This window comes from Corvus hawaiiensis, chromosome 6 (genome assembly GCF_020740725.1).
Source record: "Corvus hawaiiensis isolate bCorHaw1 chromosome 6, bCorHaw1.pri.cur, whole genome shotgun sequence".
NCBI lineage: Eukaryota > Metazoa > Chordata > Aves > Passeriformes > Corvidae > Corvus > Corvus hawaiiensis.
The window spans coordinates 32282402-32304428 of NC_063218.1; the positions used below are offsets into that span (position 1 = coordinate 32282402).

The window sequence follows — 22027 nt, forward strand, 5'->3', positions numbered from 1 at the left end:
TCATTCTAGCTATTGAGCAATAAAAGGATTTGGAGATCTCTTTCTTTCCTTTGCCTAAATCTTTAGATTGTTTAATCTAGAAAATCCAGTTCTGGCATTGGTTTTGACCTCTTTGTTTGACCTTTTTTTTTAAAATGCAATCCAGTATAGTGGATCTGAAAACATTCTGTGGTCAAGTTGAGAACAGCACACTAATTGAACCAGCACTGAAAAACATATCCTTGCCCTATTTTTTAATTTTACGTCTTTATAAAATGACTTGCCATAATTTTGGAACAGTTTTCTTTGTTAAAACTAGTTAGACCATCTAAGTGATCACAATTTTCTCTATCTCTGTCTGGGCCAATACCTGTTCTTACTTAAGCTTGGGGGCTTCTAGGACTGCTTTATCTAGAGAGCAATAGCTCTTTGATCAAAGTAAATATATTCCTTTTCTCACATCCAGTAGATGAAAACAAATAATTAAATGACACATTTCTAGAAGAGCTCTTGAGCCTAAATTAATCCAAAGTAGAATCTGAAAGCAGATTTTTAAAATTGCATTTTTATTGGGTTTTTTTCAGATTTAGGCTCCTTTATCTTGGGAATATTTGGAAGAGTTAGTCCCATAATTGGTTTCTACCTTTTCCTAAGAGATCATACCTAATTCTTTCAGAATCTTGTTACAAAAGTTAATTAAAGCATCTCCAGCACATTTTCATTGGCTGCAACACAGGTAAGATTAATACATTCATGATGTCTATGCTACAGTTGAGAAAAAACGTTTGATTAACAAGTGTGACAAAAGTCTTATATTTGGATATTAAATTGCCTATTTAAAGCTGTATAAAATTGACAAAAAAACTTGAAAGTAAAACTGAGTAAACAAAGAGGTAAATAAATAAGAATATGCATAAAGAAGAAGTGAGAATGGCTACTTCTAAAGCAAAGAGCAATACGTATCAGTAAGTTTGTACTACACCAAGGGGCACTCAGTACAGCACAAGTCATTTTATGGGAGAAACTTTTTAGGCTTCTTGGTTTTTAGTCATTGAGAAGTTAGGAAAAATATGTCGGTTTTTTAAAATTTAATGTCTTAAAAAGTAGAAGTTGGAATTCTTTATTGAATGAAATATAAATTCGGTTCAATTTTTACTTTTTTTACATCTTTATCTTATAAGTTATGCCAAATTAATTTTTTAAAAGGCTGTTTTCTACAACTGATTTGCAGTTACTACATTCAACTGTTCAAATACAATGGGATTTTGAAATCCCATATTTGTAGTTTTGCAGAAAGTAGAAGATTTTTTTACACTATTACAGCAGATTTGCTCTATTACTTACATGTTGCTGAACTATTCACAAATGGACAATGCCAGAAAAGGGCTGGAATGCCTCTTTACATAGACTTGGCAGTCCTTATGTAACTTTCTAATTTTATTTGCAAGTCTAATATAAATGTTTATATAAATTTTGAATTAACTTGGCTGTCCAATTTAACTTAGGTCTAACTAGAACTGATAAGATGAAGGTCATTATGGTTTGAATAGGTATGGTTGTGTACTTGGTATCCCTAGAAATGATACCTGTTTATGTGATACACAGTCTAATTACTGCATGTGTAATAAGCTAGAGTAAGTTTATGGACATTTATACTCCGTAAAACTGTAATATCAGCATGATATATAAGGCAATTTTGATTGTGTAGTAATATTCAGAATGGAGTTTAATATACAGTGTAGTCAAAATTGGTTTTGACTGTTAATCCCTTTCTGTGACACTCCTAAAGAACCATTTAGCCAAGTTTGTAAAGTGTCATTTGCAGACATTTTTTACTTTAAAATTACATATGAGTGATTCTAATTCACTTTGGGACCTGATTATAGAAAAGTGAATTGATCAGACTCTGTAATAATGGAATTTGGTATGTCACTGTGGCCTGCCTTTCAATATTGATTTTAGTATCTGCTGTATGTGAATTAACACTGGGAAGGCACTCTTGCAAGTTGTTTCTTTCTCAAATATGCTAATTATTAATTTTTTTAGTTGCTGACAATTTTTTCATATAATCTCCTTTAATATTTTATCCATCAGTTGCCATGGTCAGTAGTCATGATCCGTCAGTACTAGTTTATTATCACCCAAATCCATAAATTCACAGAATATAAATATAATCTAAACAGTAAGAATTCTATTATCACATTTATTGAATTTTAAATTTTACTAATGATATCAAGGTTGTCATTTGTTACAGGAGATGCTGTGCTTACTGAGTGTATCTGTATATCTATATGTATATATAGAGAGAGATGTTATTTTGGGCTTGTGTATCTGTTGCATGATTGTTTGCAATTATGGTGGACTTAGAAACATAAGAGGTCACCTCTCTAAATTTAAAACAATTTATCGAGTATGGCTTGTGTTAATGTAACTGTAGTGGGTTGACCGTGGCTGCATGCCAGACACCCACCAAAGCATCTCTATCCATACCTTGCTCAGGGGAGAGAAAGTATAGCAAAAGTTTTCTGAGTTGAGACACAGACAGAGAGAGATCACTCATCAAATACTGTCATGGGCAAAAGATGCTACAATTAGAGATATTAATTGAATTTATTACTAAAAAATCAGAGCAGGATAATAAGAAGTAAAAAAAGACCTTATAAACACCTTCCCCTCAGCCCTCCCTCCTTCCCGGCTCTACCTCCTCCACCAGTGATGCAGGGAGAGAGGGAATGGAGGTTCTGGTGAGTTCATCACCTGTTGTTTCTGCCACTGCCCAGGGAGAGGAGTCCTTCCCCTGCTGCAGCGTGGGGTGCCCCCACAGGAGACAGTCCTCCATGAACTCCTCCAACATTGCTCCCACAGGAAGCAGTTCTTCACAAATTGCTTCAATGGGGCTCACTTTTCCATGGGGTGCAGTCCCTCAGGCACAGCCTGCCCCAGCCTGGGTCCCTCACAGGGTCACAAGTCCTACCAGGGAACCTGCTCCCTGTGGAGGAGTGTGGACTCCTCCCTCCATGGGTCTGCAGGTCCCTGCCAGGAACCTGTTCCAGCACTCCAGGCCTCCCATGGGATCACAGCCTCCTCTCAGGCATCCACCTGCTCCAATGTGGGTCTCCTCCAGTGTAAGTGTTAATGTTGGGAAGTAGGATGCTATCAACTTACACTGCAAGTTTCTCTGATTCCAGTCACAATTGTCCTTTCTTCTGAGCACTTTTTCTGGAACTGTATTTGACTGGGATTAATTTGTGATATACTAAAAATTACTTGCAATAGAAAGTACACTTTTCTTAGGCTCTATTTCTTTCTATGCTACTATAAGATCTCAAACTGAACTGGCTTTATGTAGAGTCATATCAGTAGAAAATATGAAACGATTAAAGAAGTTAAATATTTTCAATAAATTACCATAAGTAATTTTCTCTAAGGCAGAGTGTGTATTGACATGCTTTTAATTCTATTTAGAAGAGGAATGAATATAGGAATAGTCCATGGAGTTTAAAAACGTGGATTAATTTTATATAACAATTTTATATAAAGTAATTAAATATTTATGCATAAAAGTTCTGAGAAAAGAAAGGTAAATCATAAACTAAAGTAAATCTAATGAAAAGTGCTTGAACAATTTTCTCAGAGACAATCCAAAACCAGTGTAGGGAGATGTATTTTACCAATCACAATGGAACAACCTACCTGAATACAAAACACTGCATATATGCAATCTGTTAATATTCAGCTGTTCGGATTAGAAAAGCTATAGTAATTTTATTGACAGCTATTACAATGGTCTTGAAGGAAGTTAACATTTAGAAAGCCTTTAGATTTGTACAGAAATTAATACTATTTTTATAGTTGCAGCTCTATAATTAGCTGAAACAATCATGGCATTTTCTGGTGATAATTCTTGAATTACATAGTAGATGCAAGAGAAACACTAACTCCATGGTAAGTTTTAATTCTGTCGTATTATTGTTTGAGAATTTATCACTTGGCTTATGTCAGTACTCTATATCACTCTATATTAGGGGAGGCAGCTACTCAGCACTTCTAGTACAGAATTTTTTCCATCTCAGTTCTTTGGAAATGGCTGGTCACGCTTTTATCAAATACAAACTGAATTAATGCAGTTCTCTGTTGGCAGATGGGCTGAAATTTTCTTTGTACAAACTCCAGCTTCTTCATAGTATGTTGCCTTAGGCACTTCTGTGAAATTATAATTTAGTTTCAGTGAACTTTGTTCAAAACCTTGAAAATCACTCATTAAAATTTCCTAACTGGTCATCAAAACAATCTATGCTCATGTGCTTATAGAAAATTATGCTGAAACGGTTATGCTTCATCTGTGACAGATGGATAAGATTTGGGAATATATGACAGATATTTCAAGAATAAAGCAAGCTTAAAAATACAAGTGTGTCCATATCATATGTAATAATATGAAGCAGAAACATGAAATTTGGTATTGGTGTCATTTTAAAACCAGGAATGGTTTTGGTTTCCCAGAGATAATCTCCCTATATCATGCAACTGTTATAAGACACAAAGCCAGCATTTCTTATTACTCTAATCAGTTAAATTCTTACTCTGCTTAACCAAAATGCCTAACCTCAGTTAGAAGGAGGAAGTGGATGACACATTCTACAGGGAGCCAGAAGCAGCCTCAAAGTCACAGGCATTGATTCTTGTGGGGGTCTTTGCCTACTCTTACATCTGCTGGAGAAGCAACACAGTGAGGCACAGTCCAGGAGGTTCATGAAAAGTACTGGTGACAACTTCCTGTCTCAGGTAGTGGAGGATCCCACAAGGAATGGTGTGCTTATGCTAACAACCAGAGAAGGCCTCTTTGGAGATGGGAAGGTTGAGGACAGTCTTGGCTGAAGCGGCCATGAGTCTGTGGAGTTCGGTGTTGGGTGAGGAGGCAGCAGGGCAACAAGTAAGGTTGCAACCACAGATTTCAGGAGAGCTAACTTTAACTTTAGTGCCTCTTCAGGGATCTTGTTGGTAGAATCCCATAGGAACAGGCTCTGCAGGGAAGAGGGGTCCAAGAGACCTGGTTGATATTTGAGGATCACTTCTGCCAGGCTCAAGAGTGATGCATCCCAATGGGCAAAAAATGGGGCAAAGGGAGCAAAAGACCTGTGTGGAAGAATAAAGAATGAAGTCCTGTCATTACTCAAGTGTAAGCAGGAAATACATAGGAGATGGAAGCAGGGTCAGGCCGCTTGGAATGCGTGCAGAAAGGTTGTCAGAGTAAGCTAAAATGACAAAGGAAAGACAAAGGCCCATCTGGAATTAAGTCTGGCCAAGGATGTCAATGACAACAAGAAGAAATATATCAGTAACAAAAGGAAAACTAAGGATAATGTGGAGGATGCTGGTAACAGGGCACAGAAAAGGCATAGTTACTGAATGCCTTCTTTGCATTGGTCTTTACTAACAAGGCCAACCCTCAGGAATCTCTGGCCCAGGAGAGCAGGGTAAAGGAATGCTGGAAGGAAGACTCCCATGGCCAAGAAAGACACCTAGACAAAATTGACATCCACAAGTCCTGATGGGATGTATCCACAAGTGCTGAGAGAGCTGGCAGATACAATAGCTAGCTGCTCATGATCATCTTTGAAAGGCTGTATTGATTAGTAGAGGTTCCTGAGGATTGTAAGACAGCAAATTTCACCCCAGTCTTCAGAAAGGCAAGAAAGATGACCCAGAGAATTATCGGAAAGTCCACCTCACCTCAGTCCCTGGAAACATGACGGAGCACCTCATTCTGGAGGCCATCTCTATCCATGTGGATGACAAATAGGTGATCAGAAATACTCAGCATGGTTTCACTAAAGATTCACGCTTGACCAATCTGATTGCCTTCTATGATGAAACAACTGCCTGGATGGATGAGGGAAGAGCAGTGAATGTTGTCTACTTCGACTTCAGCAAGGCTTTCGACACTGTCCCTCACAGGCAAGCTCAGAAAATGTGTACTGGATGAGTGGACAGTGAGGTGGATTGAGAACTGGATGAACAGCAGATCCCAGAGGGTTATAATGAGTGGCAGAGGCTCTTTTTGTGAACTTGTCACTAGTGGTGTTCCCCAAGGTTCACTATTAGGTCCAGAATTCTTTACCTTAATTCATTGATTTCTTGGATGAAGGGGAGATGCCTCCTCAGCAAGTTCACTGATGACACAAAGCTAGGAGGAGTGGCTGGTACCCCAGAGTGCTGTGCAGCCCTGCAGAAGGGCCTCAGCAGGCTGGAGAGATGGGCAGAGAAGAACTGCCTGAAATCCAACAAAGCCAAGTGCAGGGTCCTGCACCTGGGGAGGAATAACCCCATGGACCACCACAGACTGGGGGCTGACCTGCTGGGAAGCAGCTCTGTGGAGAAGGGCCTGGGGCTGCTGGTGGACAACAAACTGTCCATGAGCCAGCAGTGCCCTTGTGGCCAAGAAGGGCAATGGGATCCTGAGCTGCATTAGGAAGGGCATGGCCAGCAGGTTAAGGCAGGCGATCCTGTCCCTCTACTCAGCCCTGGTGAGGCCTGACCTGGAGTGCTGTGTCCAGTTCTGGGCTCCAAGAGAGGCATGGAGTTCCTGGAACAGGTCCAGTGAAGGACTGTGAAGATGATGAGGGGACTGGAACATCTCTCTTACAAGGAAAGGCTGAGGGAGCTGGGCCTGTTCAGCCTCAAGAAGAGGCAACAGAGAGGGGCTCTTCTTGGTGGTGCCAAGCAGTAGGACAAGAGGCAGTGGGCAGAAACTGATGCACAGGAAGTTACACCTGAACACGAGGAAGAACTTCTTTACTGTTCAGGTGACTGAGCACTGGACAGATTGCCCAGAGAGGCTGTGGAGTCTCCCTCACTGAAGATATTCAAGAACTGTCTGGACACAATCTCGTGCCATGTGCTCTAGGATGGCCCTGCTTGAGAAGGGAAGTTGGTCCACTGTGGACAAATGTATTGCGTAATCTATAGTAAAATTGGAAATAAGACTCCCAATATCTTAGGCTAAAATAATATGAACTGTTACGCTTACCTAGTCCCAGACGTTTTTAAGCTTTTACCACCAGATGGCAATCTAACATAAAGGTTTGATCATTGGTGAATGAGGTTTTGAGCCTCTGTTCTGAGGTACTGTTCTTTCCTCACTAGTGTTAAGTAGTGCTGAATTTGCTTAGAAAGCCACTGAATAAAGCGTTATAAGCAGTACTGACACTATGCTATGATTTCTGAAACATTATTTAATGTAATGTATTTAGTACACTTTATGCTTTCATGTAGAAATGGCATCAAAGATTTCCTCAACTTTTAAAAACAAAATACAACTTTATGAAATATAACAAAGCAGTGACATAGGATGAGCATAAAACACAGAAAAACAAATTTTTAAAATACAGGAAGAAAAAAATATGGAAATATGTGTAAATAAAATCACTGTCTTTCTAAATTCTCAAAGTGGTAATCTTCTGATGAGGGTTTTCCTCAACTTGACCAAGATCCTACATTTTTAACATGAAAATTAAATGCAATTCCTCTAGACTAAATTAAAAAGAAAACCCAAACAGCCACAACAAAAAAATCCCAGAAAAACCCAAATAACAAAACAAAATGACAACAAATACGCCCAGAAACAAACAAAGAACTTTTTCACTGGATATTCACAGAAGTAGTTTCTCTTCACTGAATGAAATGTTCACCTGTTTAAGTGCCTAACATTCATGAACTGATCAAGGAGCTGGCTGCTGAAGGTAGCCAACATAATGAATTTGAATACTTTTGTGAAGTTTTTGTAAAGAAAACAATTTGTTTCTTTTAATGGCATTTTAAAACCTGTATTTGTGCATGCTCTTAGTACTTAAGAGGCACATAAAGAATGCAGAGATAGGACAGTCTTTTAAGCAGCACCTAACTATTAGCACTAAGGCCTTTAATTTTCAGTGGAGAATAAAATTTTGATTCCTCATCTAACAGACTCTTTGGTAACTGGTATTACCTGTGCTTTTTAAAACGTCAGCATGCATGTATTACCACTGCAGGTTTTGTAAATACCTTCTACTTGGTATTTGATTGATCTTTGATTGGAGGTGTTAAGCCAATCTTCATAAAGGTAAAATACACACAACAAAATTTGTTTACAGATTGTTCAGATACTCATTTTTTACAGCATGATGATTGTTTATTCTATTTCGTGATATCCATCTTATTATTTTATTGCCAGGCTACTGCTACTATAAAAATTCTATCCTACAATCAAGGACTCATGTGAAGAGCCAATCAGTCTTTATCGCTTATTGAGAGGGGAGAGTTTATGTTGAAAACTAACCAGGCTGTATGCTTGTAATGAAAACTGAAAGGAAGTTTTCCTTCAATTGTATTTGTAGACAAGCTCTTGTGATAGCTTTAAAATACCATGAGCTCTGTCCAGAGTGTGTTTAGCAGCAAAAGCACTAAATTACAGATTGAGGATTGATTGGGATGAATAGAATATCATAAAACACAAGAGTGGTCCCAGTTCAGATTATTTGACCTGTGTGACTTTCACAGTGGAATGCTGCACTTTACAATCATATCCAGTAAAGATGAGTGACTGTAATACATGTATACACCTCTATATACATCTACACTTAGATCTATATACATATATACACTGTGTGTGAAATGTGATCATTACAGCCAAATCTCAAACTTGGAGCAATGGGGAAGTCCTAGACAGAAAACATGTCTTTAGGAGATGTGGATCTCATTATGGTGTAGTAGGTGAATAATTTTCTCCTTAAACATACAGCAGAAAAAATCTCTAGGGAACTAAAGTGCTATGCAATGGTTTTGCTTTACACTTGACAATTTTAAAAAGAGGCAGTCTAATGAAAATATTTTGCTTATCATGGCAGGATATTGTTTTCCAAAACAATGCATGGTATACTTTGTAAAGCTGAGTATTAAACAATAGAGGAACTTACAAACAAAAGCCCAAACCTACTGGTTTGACATGAATCAGAATTTTATTTAATCTCTGTTATAATGTTCAAGGTATTCCCAATATTCCTTTTTTTCATATGCTTTGTCAGTTTTTTAAAAAATGTAAAGAAATATCCTAGCATGTTGATGTCTGCTTAAAGGAAGAAAAACTACTAACCTCTCCATCTGCCTTAATAGGAGTTGCAGACATAGATATTTATAGCTATCTATATTAACTGATATATTATTTTACTCTAGATTTTCTCCATTTCATAGGAAGCATTTTAATGGAATACTCCAATATATGAGGAAAACACTTGAAAAGGTATATTTTTTTCCCCTTTTCATTTGATTCAGATGGATTAACCTCAGCTTTGCATGTTCAGAACTTATTTTCTGGAAATCTTATTGCATAACTGAAATAAAATTTGGCCAGCATATATACTAAATGACATTTCTATTTGTGAAGGAAATACAGCACTTGTGCTTATTTTCTCAGTTTTTTAGGCATTTCTTGCTTATAATCTTTCAAAGTAAAGTAGTATGCTTGAAAGGTTGTTTCATTTAAGATGCTACAGAAGAGCTGTCCTTAGATGTGTAAGTTTTGGCATGCAGTATCTGTATCAAATCCATTGTGAGTGTAATGGAATCATAGAATGGTTTGGGTTGAAAGGGTCCTTAAAAATCATCTAGTTCCAACACCCCTGTCTTCCCCTACTCCAGCCAAGGAAACCTTCCACTAGAATGCAAAACAAGAAAAGAGTATAAATGTATGGATAGGCATGTGTGATAGTAGGCCTCACTGCCTACTCTTTTTAGTAAAATCACTGAGTGGCATGCTTTGTCTTTGGGGAAATTTTCCCCACTTCTCAGGTTTTATTTTTTTTCTGGAATAACAATATTCCATAAGGAAGATCTGTTATGGTATGTTCTTTTTATTGATGAGGAAAGAGATAAAACGTCTGTCCAAAAATGACTGGAGTTAAAATAAACACCCACAAAAACACCCAAACACAAAAATGGATGTTCAAATGCCAACCATTATCAGTTTTCTGGCACTTCAGAGAAGTATTTTTCTGCCACATTGCCTTTGCCTTGCACACAGCTCTTTTGCTTCCTCACAGCAACCAACAAAAACTGCGAGGTGGGGAAAAGGGAGTGGATGGACTGGCAAGGAGAGGCTGTATGACTATATCAGCTAAGGCTTCTGAGTTGCTTTTGACCTGAAATTGCCTGTTGCTGAGTAATGTGATTGGCGTTATTTTTTGGAAGGATTTTCTCAGAGTAATAAGAGAGAGTGTAATAAAACATTTTTCAAAGAGTTCTGCATATCGAGGAGAGAAAATCTTGGGCATCTCATTGTCTGGCTTGTCACTATGCTTATTTTAATTAGTGCAAAATCAGAATATTATTAATTTGGGGGGTGGAAGGGCAGTGTGCATTGGGTTCCATGTCCAGAGGACAATTGTTTAGAAATTATTAACTTGTGGGCACAGAGTATCTAGTTTCAGTTTTCAGTGTGCTACACTTGTCCTTGTGACCCCAGGAAAGATATTCTTCCCTTATTATGCCTATGTAAATAGTATGTGTTCTTATTGAGAAAAAGACTGTATGCATGTGGTAGTCTGTGAGGGAATGTATCAAGTTAAATAGGGACTGCGCAAAGTTTGGGTAATTCTTCTCAGGGGTTGAATGTAGGGGTAAGCTGTGGTTGCAATCTTATCACAAGATTCACGATCATGCAGTGAATTGGCTGGCTAGAGTCTCCTTGGTGCTTTCATCTGTTTCCTTGTGCCCTTTTTGTTTTTCTCCCTTCACTTAATTAAATTTTATTCTAGTGTTGATCTATTTTTTCCCTTGCTTGTTTGCTCATATTGGAGTAATAAATAGCAATTTTCATTAATTACAAATTTCTTCAATAGTGAACTAGAATTTAAAGTTATTTTAGGTTTTATTTTAACATAACTGTGTTTTATGGATTCTGAAGTAAATATGTACCATCTTCTATAAATATTCAGGTGCAGTTCTGAAAAGGTACATATAAAGCCCTTGAAGTCCTTGGGATATAGGTATAAATACCATGTAAAGGGATAGCACAAATAACTACACATAGTTGGTTCAGATCATGAAGTCATCTTGGAAATCAGATTTGCAGCTGCTTATGCAGAGAAGCAAGAAATGGAAATTATTGTAAGCAAGCTGAAAATACCTGCTGTCAAAATCACCTTGTCCTGTGATCATCAGATTTACATCTTTCTGCTGCATAATCAGTAGGTTCGGAATTGCTGAATTTGATACATTTCAGTGCAAAATTGGCTATCCTGATCTGTGAAAATGGAAGCACAGGCTCTGCTTTTATTAACACTTCACCATTATTGCTGTTCTGCCCAGACAGTATCTGGAGGGAAAAAAATCAACACCTAGTGATGCATATAATGCTTCCTGCAATACCTTAACAGTAGGGGGTTTTGCCTCCAGGGTAGAGAGAAAAGGGAGAGAATTGCTTGCTATGAGCTGGAAAAGCAGCGCAGTTGGCTCTGGCAGTGAGGGGGTTGACTGACAGTCTGCAGTGCAGTGGAGTTAGCTGAGCTCCCTATATGGCTGTGGATTAGCTATATGCTAATACTGATAGGAGAGGAGCAGTACAGAGCGCAGTGAGCTGACGGTGGAGGCGATCAGCCTCAGCAGAGCTGACTCCTCAAGAGCCATGGCTGAAGGGGGTGAAGGAGGGGAAGATGAAATACAGTTCCTACGAACTGTAAGTATCTGCTTTTTATAGGTCATGTAGTACATGATTTTGTGTCTCACATCTATTTCTTATCTGTTGTATTAAAAATAAAGTGTTATTTCTGTGCTGGGCTTTGCCAAATGGCAGAATTGATTTAGTCAGTGGATAAAATAAAGCAAGAATAAGAGCTTTAATAGCATCATGCAGTCTCAGTGTGTTCTTCCCTGAATCTGCTCAATAGCCAGTTTTGTATAAGGAGACCTATTTCCGCTGTAATCCCCTGTGTTTGAAGCGTCCTCATCAACTTTGTACTTGGGTTTCTAAATGTAGCATGCCAAATATGTGACCTCTGAAACTTCTGTCTGGGTTAGATTTCACTGACATTAACAGAAGCTTTGCAAATAGGAGTGCCTTAAAATGATGAATAAACCAAGCAAGCCCCTGATGACCTCTTCTGATAAACATGCACACAGAAGCACACTTGTGTGTGGGAAATACCAACAGATGTTGAAGTCAGGGCTCTGCAAACGTTTGGGGTCTTTTCTCTACTTAAAAGAAGCTTATCTTTAAAGGAGATAAGCATTTCTTTGGGAAGGGGTGTTAATTAGTGAAATATCCTCCACTTGGTGTAATTTTCTATAAAAAGCCTTCACACCATTCTTTCCTAAAGGTTTACACAAATCTAGTATGACAACTAATTTGGACTTTTAAGCAAGTAGTGTACATGCATTAATTTTTGGGAAGAGGATAACATCCTTTTCATGTCTCATCTTGTGTCTCCTTATTTTTACCCTGCATGACTAAGAGTGTGTTGTTGTGTAACTAGCATGGAAAAACTGCTATTAAATGTGTGTATTCCCTCCTCTTTCCGTGCTGTCTTTACTTTGCATTTATCACAAATAATGTTCCATAAACATACTCCTCTAGAATTGATTCAACTTTAAAAGGAAAAGTCACTAAAATAAAACATGCTAAGTTCCCAAAGTAAGAAATTACAAGATTGATTTGTGAGAGGCTGGGGTAATTTATTGATGGGAAATAAAGGTTGGAGTAAGGTGATGGCTGCTGCTGTAAATTGTTCAGGTGTGATGAAGTGTCATTAGTACTTTTAAGCCTCAGAGAATTTAATGGAGGGGGGGATGGATAATGACAAGGAAAAATCTTTTCCAACATTCCTTCCCTCCACTACACTTTTTAGAGGTACATAATTTAGCAGATTACCCGGCCTTTAGGGAAAGGTGCTTTAATCCAAGACTGGAGCTTTCAATGAGTATCCTTCATCCTTTCACTTTTTAGGATGTTGCCTTGACTGAACAGTCACCCCCAGTGATGGAGTAAGAAGCTTTGCCCTTTCATAGGTAGCCTGTGTGTGCTACATGAGATGGCAATTTCTGCTGCTGTGATACATTCTCGTGCTAGAGTACCTCTATTGCACTTCTTTCCAATGATTACAATGAAGTGCTCAATAGAGGTGTGGGCCAAAAATGGAAATAGCAAAAGGGAGGCTATGCAGAAGCGTTCCTTCCATGTAGTGCTAGGAAATCTTTTACAGGGGAAAGAATGGACGGGATTTGTGTCTTGGAAGTTCTAGCTACTTCTGCTCTAAACAATCATATCTGTTACTGCTGTCTCCTCTCCATCATAAAACTTCCTTCACCTTCGTGGGGAAGGGATGAATTGTGGTTTCTTAATATACTGAGAAAGGAAATATTTATTAGATACTGAGCGCTACAGTAAGACACACCTTCAGCACTGATTTCTTACAGCTTTTATTGCTGCCTAAACACTGTTTATGCTTACAAACATAAAGTACAGTAGTCCTTAACAACTCTTACAGTGAAATTGTTAATCAATTAGGATCTTCTCCAAACCAAAATATTTTCTGGGAATTTGGATTGTTACTTAATATTTCCAAGGCTTGTGCAGCTGAATCTTCCTTTGAAAATGTTGATATCCGTACTTTTATTTTTGAGTCTTTAGAGAGAAGTTGTCTGGGATATTTTAGGGTCTTGGGGATAACTCTTGGTTAGGTATAAAATAAGATCAGGTGTCTTTTGATTCAAAGATATCATACAGTATTTTTTGAAAGAGCAAGAGAATAAATTCTTAGAAGTCTGCTTAAATTATTGTTTGCTACCTTAAAGACAAATGTCTGTCTGTCTTCGATATTTTGTTGGTTATGATTTTTTTGTCTTATAGATCTAAGTCATTGTTCAGTTTTGTGCCTCACTTCTAGGTTCTCTCCTGACATAACAGGTCAAGAAGCTTCTTAATGCATGATGATGAAATCTGTATTTGTTTCTCTGGAGCAGCAACTTATGGGCACAATTACAAGATTTGATGGAAAACTTTTTACTATCACCTTCTTCCAAAACATTCCTTATATTTGATTAGTTTGGCAGCAATGGGAATGACAAAGACCTAAAGAAAGATTCCAGAGAGGATAACAACACTATCATTGTTCTTGTAGTATTATGTCTTCAGTACTCATTTCAAGTATGTCCTAATGCTTGTGTGAAGCCTTTACATGCAATGACAGCATTTCAAGGAAGGTGTTATTTATACAGCGTAATTTCTGTTCTGAATTTTTCCCTGACTTGTAAGTTCAGTATGAACAAAAATAAATATATAAACACACTTTTTTTTTTTTCTTACACTGCTACCCTGTTGTTAGTCTTTGTTATGAAGTCTTTGGTGTTTTCTTTCTTGTAACAATGCTTGGAATTGTTTATCTGTTTTTCTAGTTGGTGGCTTCCTTCTGGATTTGGCTCTGGATATTCAGCGTGTTAGGTATGGAAGGGAGAAGCAAAGCACTTGTTGCATATGTGTAACATTCAATACTGCTGTGTCTTAGTTTCCTGTTTGTTTAGATGGTTTTCCCCTATTGGTTATTTGTTACCCCTTCCTAAAGTATGAATATGCGAGAAATCAATGTAGCTGACATTATACAGCATTAGGTGAGAATACATACGCTAACCTGTCCTGTTTTGAGATAACATACTGTGGGATATAGAAAGAACCCTCTGGCCCTTAATGAGTGAGTGTAAAGCATTCTCATTTGAGCCTTTCCTAGCTACTGGGAATTTACTGCTATGATAAATTGATGAAGTCCTCTCCTCTCTGGAAATTATTCACAAGTTCCCACTGCTGCTGAATTAGTCAAATACGAGGTGGTCTCGGTCTTGGAGCAGAGAGCTTTTGCCTTCTTCCATTAGAAATATTTAAATAGTCACTTGCTAACAGAAACTGAGAACGTGGTTGAGGATGGGGGGGGGGGAAGTCCCACACCTGCCCAAAGCAGTTCAAATGTAATGAAGCATATCAAAGTTGTTTGCCATATTAGAGCCCAGGTAATGGCGGTAACATTAGTTAATAGGTCTATTGCTTCGCTATTTTTCCTGAAAGTAATAATATTAATGAAAGAGTTTCCCCTTATTTTAATAGAAATACCTTTTTTTTATTTTTGAGGTTGTTCATTAGTCAAGAAAGTTCTGCCTTGTATTCTGTACATCTAAATAGTGTTTGTGCTGGTGTGTCTGGGCATAAGTGTATATGTGCCTTTGTGTACATGTACATATGTCTGTGTATGTGTGGTTCTTTCTCCAGATAGTTGCAAGTCCTTCATTTCTGTGAGTGACAAAGGCCTTACCTACTGAGTCTTCCTTAACTTTTGTTCTGATAAACCTCTCCAATCATTATCTAAAAATTTCCACATAGGACTGGGAAACTGTTTTCTTCCATAGATTGGGTGTAGTTCTCCCTGTTATACTTAAATAGCAAAATACTGTTACAAAGACCCAGAAGAGAGTATTTGCTTTTTTTTTTTTTCAAGATCTAGTACATGTATGTAAATTTACACAATGAGTTTACAGATATTTTTGGGTTTATTTTTGTATTGAGTTGCTGCTCAAAATCAAGATAATTGAGTGGCTCATACACATATTTATTTGTGGATACGCATTCTTGTCTATATTTCTTGAAAATGAGGTCTTCTACTGTTCAGATGTTAAAAATGAGATGGGAAGTAATCTCAGTTTTACAGTATGAACTGTCAGGTATAGCGTGAATTAGATTTTTTTTTTTTCCCCAATTAATTACACTGTTGCCAAATATAAATATAAAAAGTGCTTTTTAAAAACTATTTTAAGAGTTGTATTAATCATTTCAGTTTATCAGGGATTAATGTGGCATAAAACCAGTTCTCCTTTAGATGCTTCTAATACATGTTGTTTTATCGAATCTCTGTTCCTGGTTATCCTGTGTTTCTAGTGACATAACAAAGAGCATATGAAGTGGAGATATAAAAATAATTTTTCCTTAATAGTCCAACTTTATATATGATAGTTATGCTGCTAACTGCATGCTGGTATTCTGTATCACAGATCTCTGTCTCTTGATTCAGTACAGTACAGATATATCCTATAAAATACTCACCAGACCAATACTTGTAAACAAACATATTGGACAAATGTCCAAATACGAGACAGTAATGGAAGATATTTCTAGGGAGAAGTCTTTAGCAGTGGTTAATTAAAAACTGAGTAAATGTAGAAATTGATCTCAGTGAGTTGTGCATTAATTTGTAGAAAAGTATAGAAAGGATAAGAAATGCCTTAAGATCACGTCAGTGGAATTCCTTAAGAATGCCTTAAGATCAAATAAGTGAAAGCCTTTTTTAAGGGAGCTGGCACAGATTCTGTGTGCTTTTTGAACAGCTGTGTGTATTCCATTGCATTGTTTTCAAATTAATTAGAACATTTTGTCTATTGTCACTGAAATGTACTGCAATTCATGATACAGCAGTTCTTTAGTCAGTCAAGTCCTTTCAAAAAAAAGCGTAAAAATAAAGAATAATGTTATATAAAACTTGAATTGCTTCCGCGAGTTGGTGTGTATTAGGAGTTCAGGTATTTCTGAGTTAAATATTTCTGTATCTGTTAATCTATTTATCTCTGTGCTTTAAATCTCCCCCTTCTGATCCTATTGCTACAGTTGTACAGTTGTATAGCAGTCCATACTTCTAAGTCTTTTAAGTTGTACAGCAAAAATTGTGCAACAAAAAAAACAAAAACGACATCATGTTTCTTTCTCTCCCTCTAAAAAGGGTCTTTTAAATAGATTTGGTTTTGCTTCTTAAACTTCAGGCTGTCGCCAGTACAACTACTTGCAACCACTCTTCTTGTCTTATTTTCCTTCATTTTCTACTATGGAAATCTTACTTAATGTTGTAAATTTATCCTGAGTTATGTTTCTAAGAATTTGTAGTGTTTTTCTTTGTAAATAATGTTGCTCCATTTATTTTCACTCATTTAACTCCTTCTTTTACTACCTGCATGTGTTCTCAGCTTTATGAATATTTTTGCCCAGTTTGTCACTATAGGCAAAACTGTTCATGCTCATTCTTTGCTTAGGACTATTTTCCTGCTGAAAGTAGGATCATATTATAGGACAGATTTAGAATATGACAAAGTTTCCAGTGCTGTGTTTATTTTTCATTAAATTAATAGTAAATCTTGTGCAATTAGTTGCAATCTCTTTTCAAGGCAGAATTTAAAGCAAATGCTCTACCGTAGTATAAAGACAACATTCATGGCTTCAGACTGTAGTGTGTGTCTTTTTTTTAACCCCCAAACATGTTGGAATAGTTGCTTGATATCTATATCATCCTTTCAGTTAATTTGTAATAATTTCTCTTTTGGAGTGAAATAAATTTAAATGTGTGTTTTAGGCTCCTGGCATGAAATAGTTCTTTGCACCATGTTTAGATGGAAAGGGAAACACTTCAGTAATTTGGTATGTTTAATTTAATGAAAGTGGTTTGAAGTTTATAAAAAACCCAACTCTAATAAATACTCTGGGGAAAATGCATTTTCTGTGTGATGGTGTATTAGAAGACTACATCAGGTAAAGGAGAGCAGAAAGATGAAAAGGCAAGTAGAGCTTTTACAGATAAAACAGTGAACAATGAAGACTTGCGTCATGATTAATCAAAGGTGAAGGCTGACTTCTTTCTATCAAATTGAAGGTAGTTGAGGTAGGAGCACGCTTCCAAAAGGTCCTGACATTGCTCTTGAAATGGTACATGGTTTGGTTGGTTTCCTTGAGACATTTCTTATGTTTTGTTTAGCATGGATCTATAGACTAGACTGTTTTTCTCCACAAGGATGTAGATCAGTAAAGTTCAGATGAACAGTAAAGTTCATCATAGTACATGTATATATGATATATGTATGTATATATCGTATCGTATCATATAATATCATATAATATCATATCATCATATCCTATCAGATCTATGTGATATATGTAATTATATGTAATGAGTTGTACTTTAACAAGCTGCTTCATATTGGACCAGTGTACATCAGTAAAAATCAAAACAACATTATACTACATGAACTCAGCATCGTGGTTTTCTACTGTTTCATTCTACAGAAAAAATTTTTAAAATGCCATTTCAAAAATAAATCAGTGCATATACTACAATATTACAAATCCAGTGTATTGTTAGAAAATACTTGGGAGATTGAACATAGTCATGATAGATTTAGTTTTAAGGATAGAGCTAACTAACTCCTTGTTAGTTTCTTTTCCTTTTTCTTTTTTTCCTTTTTTCCGGTTACATTTCTGGGGGTATTTGGTGTTGATGCAGTTCTGCTGAAATAACATCAAATTTGTTACAGTCAAGAAAAACTCTTCAATCTTGCCTTAGAATTTTAGTGAGTGTAAAGCCTTTTGATAGGACTTGTGACCATGCAATAATCCTAAATTAATAGCCAAACATATATTTCCCTATTTCCTCCTAGCCACACTGGTGGTTGTTGTAGGGATTTGTCTTCTGCTCATGCTCTGCTTTTCGATGTCTAAATGGGAATTAATATCTTCAGTAATAAAGAGTGAATTTTTTAGTGATGTTATGCATTTTTATAGAATGCAGCAAGTCGGTTTTCTGATCTCTAGTCCCATGCCATACTAACTGGGTATCGAAATCCAGCAGTGAATATTGCCTCTTCTCAGTTCCCATGGCAGTGCTGTGACCACATAGCCAAATGCTGCCAGGTGCATTAGCTACACATTCCAAAAATTAAAACAGATTTGCACGCATGGAGGAGATGAAAAATAAAATTGGCATGCAGTTATTTTGAAGATATGGAATTCAATAACAGGACACTAGCTAAAAGTTGTGTGTTTCTTGGCTTCATACACAATGCAGTAATCTTCTGAAGTGGAATTGGCAAATATGTGACACCTCAGGGTGCACCTAAAGTAGTTCAAAATTGGGATATGCATTGGAATTATAACAGCCTACAGGGAAGTTGATTTCATTCCCCACCCCCCCGATCTGCTTTTGGTAGTGTCTCGGTATGATGCACACAGAGCTGCTGATTGCCAGTCATTGCACACCTGCTGTCAGTCGACTCTCAGTCTCCACAGACGTGGTTCAGCTGTAAATAGGAGCTGATGACCAGTCTGTAACCACCCTTTTCCAGTTCCCTCTTCTGGCACATTGCATCCATGGGGATGAGTGTCAGCTACTGTCAGCAGAAGTAACAGCAGAGACATCAGCAACATAAAGTGAAAGATTCAGTAGTAAAATCAGGTTTGTTCCTTCTACTGGGCTTTTATCCAAATAAGCAAGTGCTAGTTCCTCAGTGAGCTGAGTAGTCAGCACACGCCTGAGCTGTTTTTAGTCCACAGCAAACATCTCTGTCAATCCTGAATATTTCAGCTACTTCAGCACTCAATCATGTTCGCTAATACCTTATACTAGAAAACCAACTTCCCTTGACAAAATTGCAACAATCTGAAATCTCTTCAATAACTAATACAGAAGAACTGCAACTTAAATAAAATCTTATAAAATTACTTGTACAAAAAATAGAATTTCAACTTGCAAATTGAAGCACCTTTTTAAAAGAGGATGCAGAATTAATTTACAGCACTGGAAGTTTAACATGCTTTCAAACTACATCAGCAGTACCATGTACAAATAGGAGTACAAGGATCATCAAGCTTAGAATATATACTAGTACTAAAGCCACAGGTGATTCACTAGAATGCTCAAGGCCAAATGACTCCCATTTCCCAAGACTCTGATGTTCATTGTCATCACTGCCTCATCTTTTCTGTATATGGAAAATTCTCAGAAGACCTATACACCTGATACATATTAAAGATACTTAATGTCATCAGTTTGTATAATTCAGAAGCTGTTAAAGAATGTATGGAAATGTCAATACAATTGGTTAACATTTTGACTAAAAAAAAAAAAAATTACCTCCCCAGCTGTCAGTATTAAACTCCAATTTAACATCATAACTGTCTTCTCAAGTGCATATCCATTTCTGTTGCGCTTTTCAAGAGACCAAAATCAATAGACCTTATAGTTTCCTTGTGGCCAAAGCTGGGAAAGGTAGAGTTTAGAATTTGGAATATCTCAGTCTGATCATATAGATCATGATTGCATTTGTAGTTACAAGGTAACCTCTTTGTGAAGAACATTCATGGGACAAAAGATTTTTTGCTGCATTCATATTGACCATTACAGGACTAAATGCTAATAGGGATTAATAAGATCTGATTTTCTGATTTGTCTGTGGAAAGTTAATACTGATTGTGTGCCAAACCTTCGCTTAAATTTTTTGCATTTTTCTTTTATTTTATGAGCTACTTTGTTATATTAGAGTTAATAGAGTGAGTTTTTTTAAATCCGTAGGAAAACATTAACATTCTAATTTGCAGACACTAAAGCTTTTCTTTAAGAGTTGTGAGTTGCTCCTTCCTTGCTTTCCTAGTAAAGTTTTGCAGATCTCTTGGAAATCTTTGTTTATTTTAATTACTTTGTTACCATTTCCTAAGTTTTTAGACAGTAACAAATTTCCTCAAAGAAGAAAAAAAGAAGGATATCACCTGCATATAAAATATATTGATATGAATATATACTGATAATGTTAAAAAAATTCTTTATTAAGGAAAAGAACTTTATCAGAAGGGAAAATGATTTTCTTACTAAGGTCTTTGTTCATTTTTTGATTTGAAAAGCTGCAATTTGATGACTCATTGTGAATGGCCTAGCTAGCCAAACTGCAGATAAGTTACAGAAGCTGTTGTTAATGACCTTTTACTGCAAACCAGAGTATAGTTGCTATTTCTTGTCATAGATGAGATTTGCTTGTCACAAGCAATAAGCTGTAATGTTGTATCCACTAGTGCCTTGCTATTGGAAAACACCAACTTTGAGAGAAGCTGAACAAGGCAGTATGACATTTCTGTGATTTATTTGAAATTCAGGAAGCTTGGTGGTATGTGGAAGACTCTAGATTCATTCACAGCATGTAAATTGAATTTCATGACAGAAGTTTGTTTTTGTTAGAAAGACCCACTTTGTTCTACCAGGGATCTTCCTAAGCCAGCTTCTCTCAAGGTTGACCTTAGGCTTAAATAACATCACTGACGAAATAAGGGCCTGTTTATAAAGCTTAACTTGCCAATTAGAGCAGTAATATGAACTTTCTTGCCCTTGCCAATATGAAGACCATTTAGAATCATAAATCACAACATTCTAAAGGGTGAAATGTGTTCACCACAATGCAAAAAATGGAGGGGGAGGAGAAATCTGCAAGGGAAAAAAAAAGATGAAAGAGGTGATATTCTGTTAAAGATAATCCATGGCATCTGCAGAATATTTCTAGTGCTATTTAGAAAATTAATCACATTATTACAAGGTTCTATAATGTGTTCATGCAATTTAACTATATCCTGATTAATTTACTACTTTTACATCTGTGTCTCTTTTTTTGTTTTTCTAAAACAAACTAGACAGAGAGCCAATGATAACATGGGAGTTGATGGAAGATTATCCTGACCTTAGGCTACTTCCAGGCAACATCAGTTAACAATATCCAGTCTCTTTACTTCTGTGCATCCCTTAAATCTCCAGCACTACTGCTGTAGGTAAACACCCTATCAGCTAGCTGTGTAATGTAGGTATACTGGAACACCAGAAACAGATACCAGCTTCTGTGTACTCTGGTTTCTCTTTCTATCATTTCTTAAGCCAGCAAAATGATGCTTGCAGTTGTTACAATAGAAGTCACAGAGCTATTCCTCTTAAGTGCAGCTGCAGAGGACAGAGGCAAAGGCACAGTTACTATTTTCTGGAAACCAGGAATAGGACATTAGGAAGAAGTTCTTCACAGAAGGGGTGATGAGGCATTGGAATGGGCTGCCCAGGGATGTGGTAGAGTCACCACCCCTGGAGGTGTTTAAGGAAAGACTGGATGTGGCACTTGTTACCGGGATCTAGTTGACAAGGTGGTGTTTGGTCATAGTTGGGCTCAATGATCTCAAAGGTCTCTTTCAACCTAG

General features: G+C 37.0%; 1 protein-coding gene across 17 annotated transcripts in view; it reads left to right on the forward strand.

The window, feature by feature from the left end:
* Positions 1–11553: 11553 nt before the first annotated feature.
* The window catches only part of RYR3 (ryanodine receptor 3), a 201968-nt gene continuing 191494 nt past the window's right edge, over positions 11554–22027 (forward strand). For 9 of the 17 annotated variants that reach the window (XM_048306945.1, XM_048306949.1, XM_048306947.1 and 6 more), the window contains exon 1: positions 11554–11689. In XM_048306945.1, the coding sequence (XP_048162902.1) occupies positions 11639–11689 (51 nt within the window). In that variant the 5' untranslated portion in view covers positions 11554–11638. The remainder of the gene's footprint in view (positions 11690–22027) is intronic. The other 8 variants (XM_048306946.1, XM_048306951.1, XM_048306955.1 and 5 more) reach the window with 1 other exon arrangement.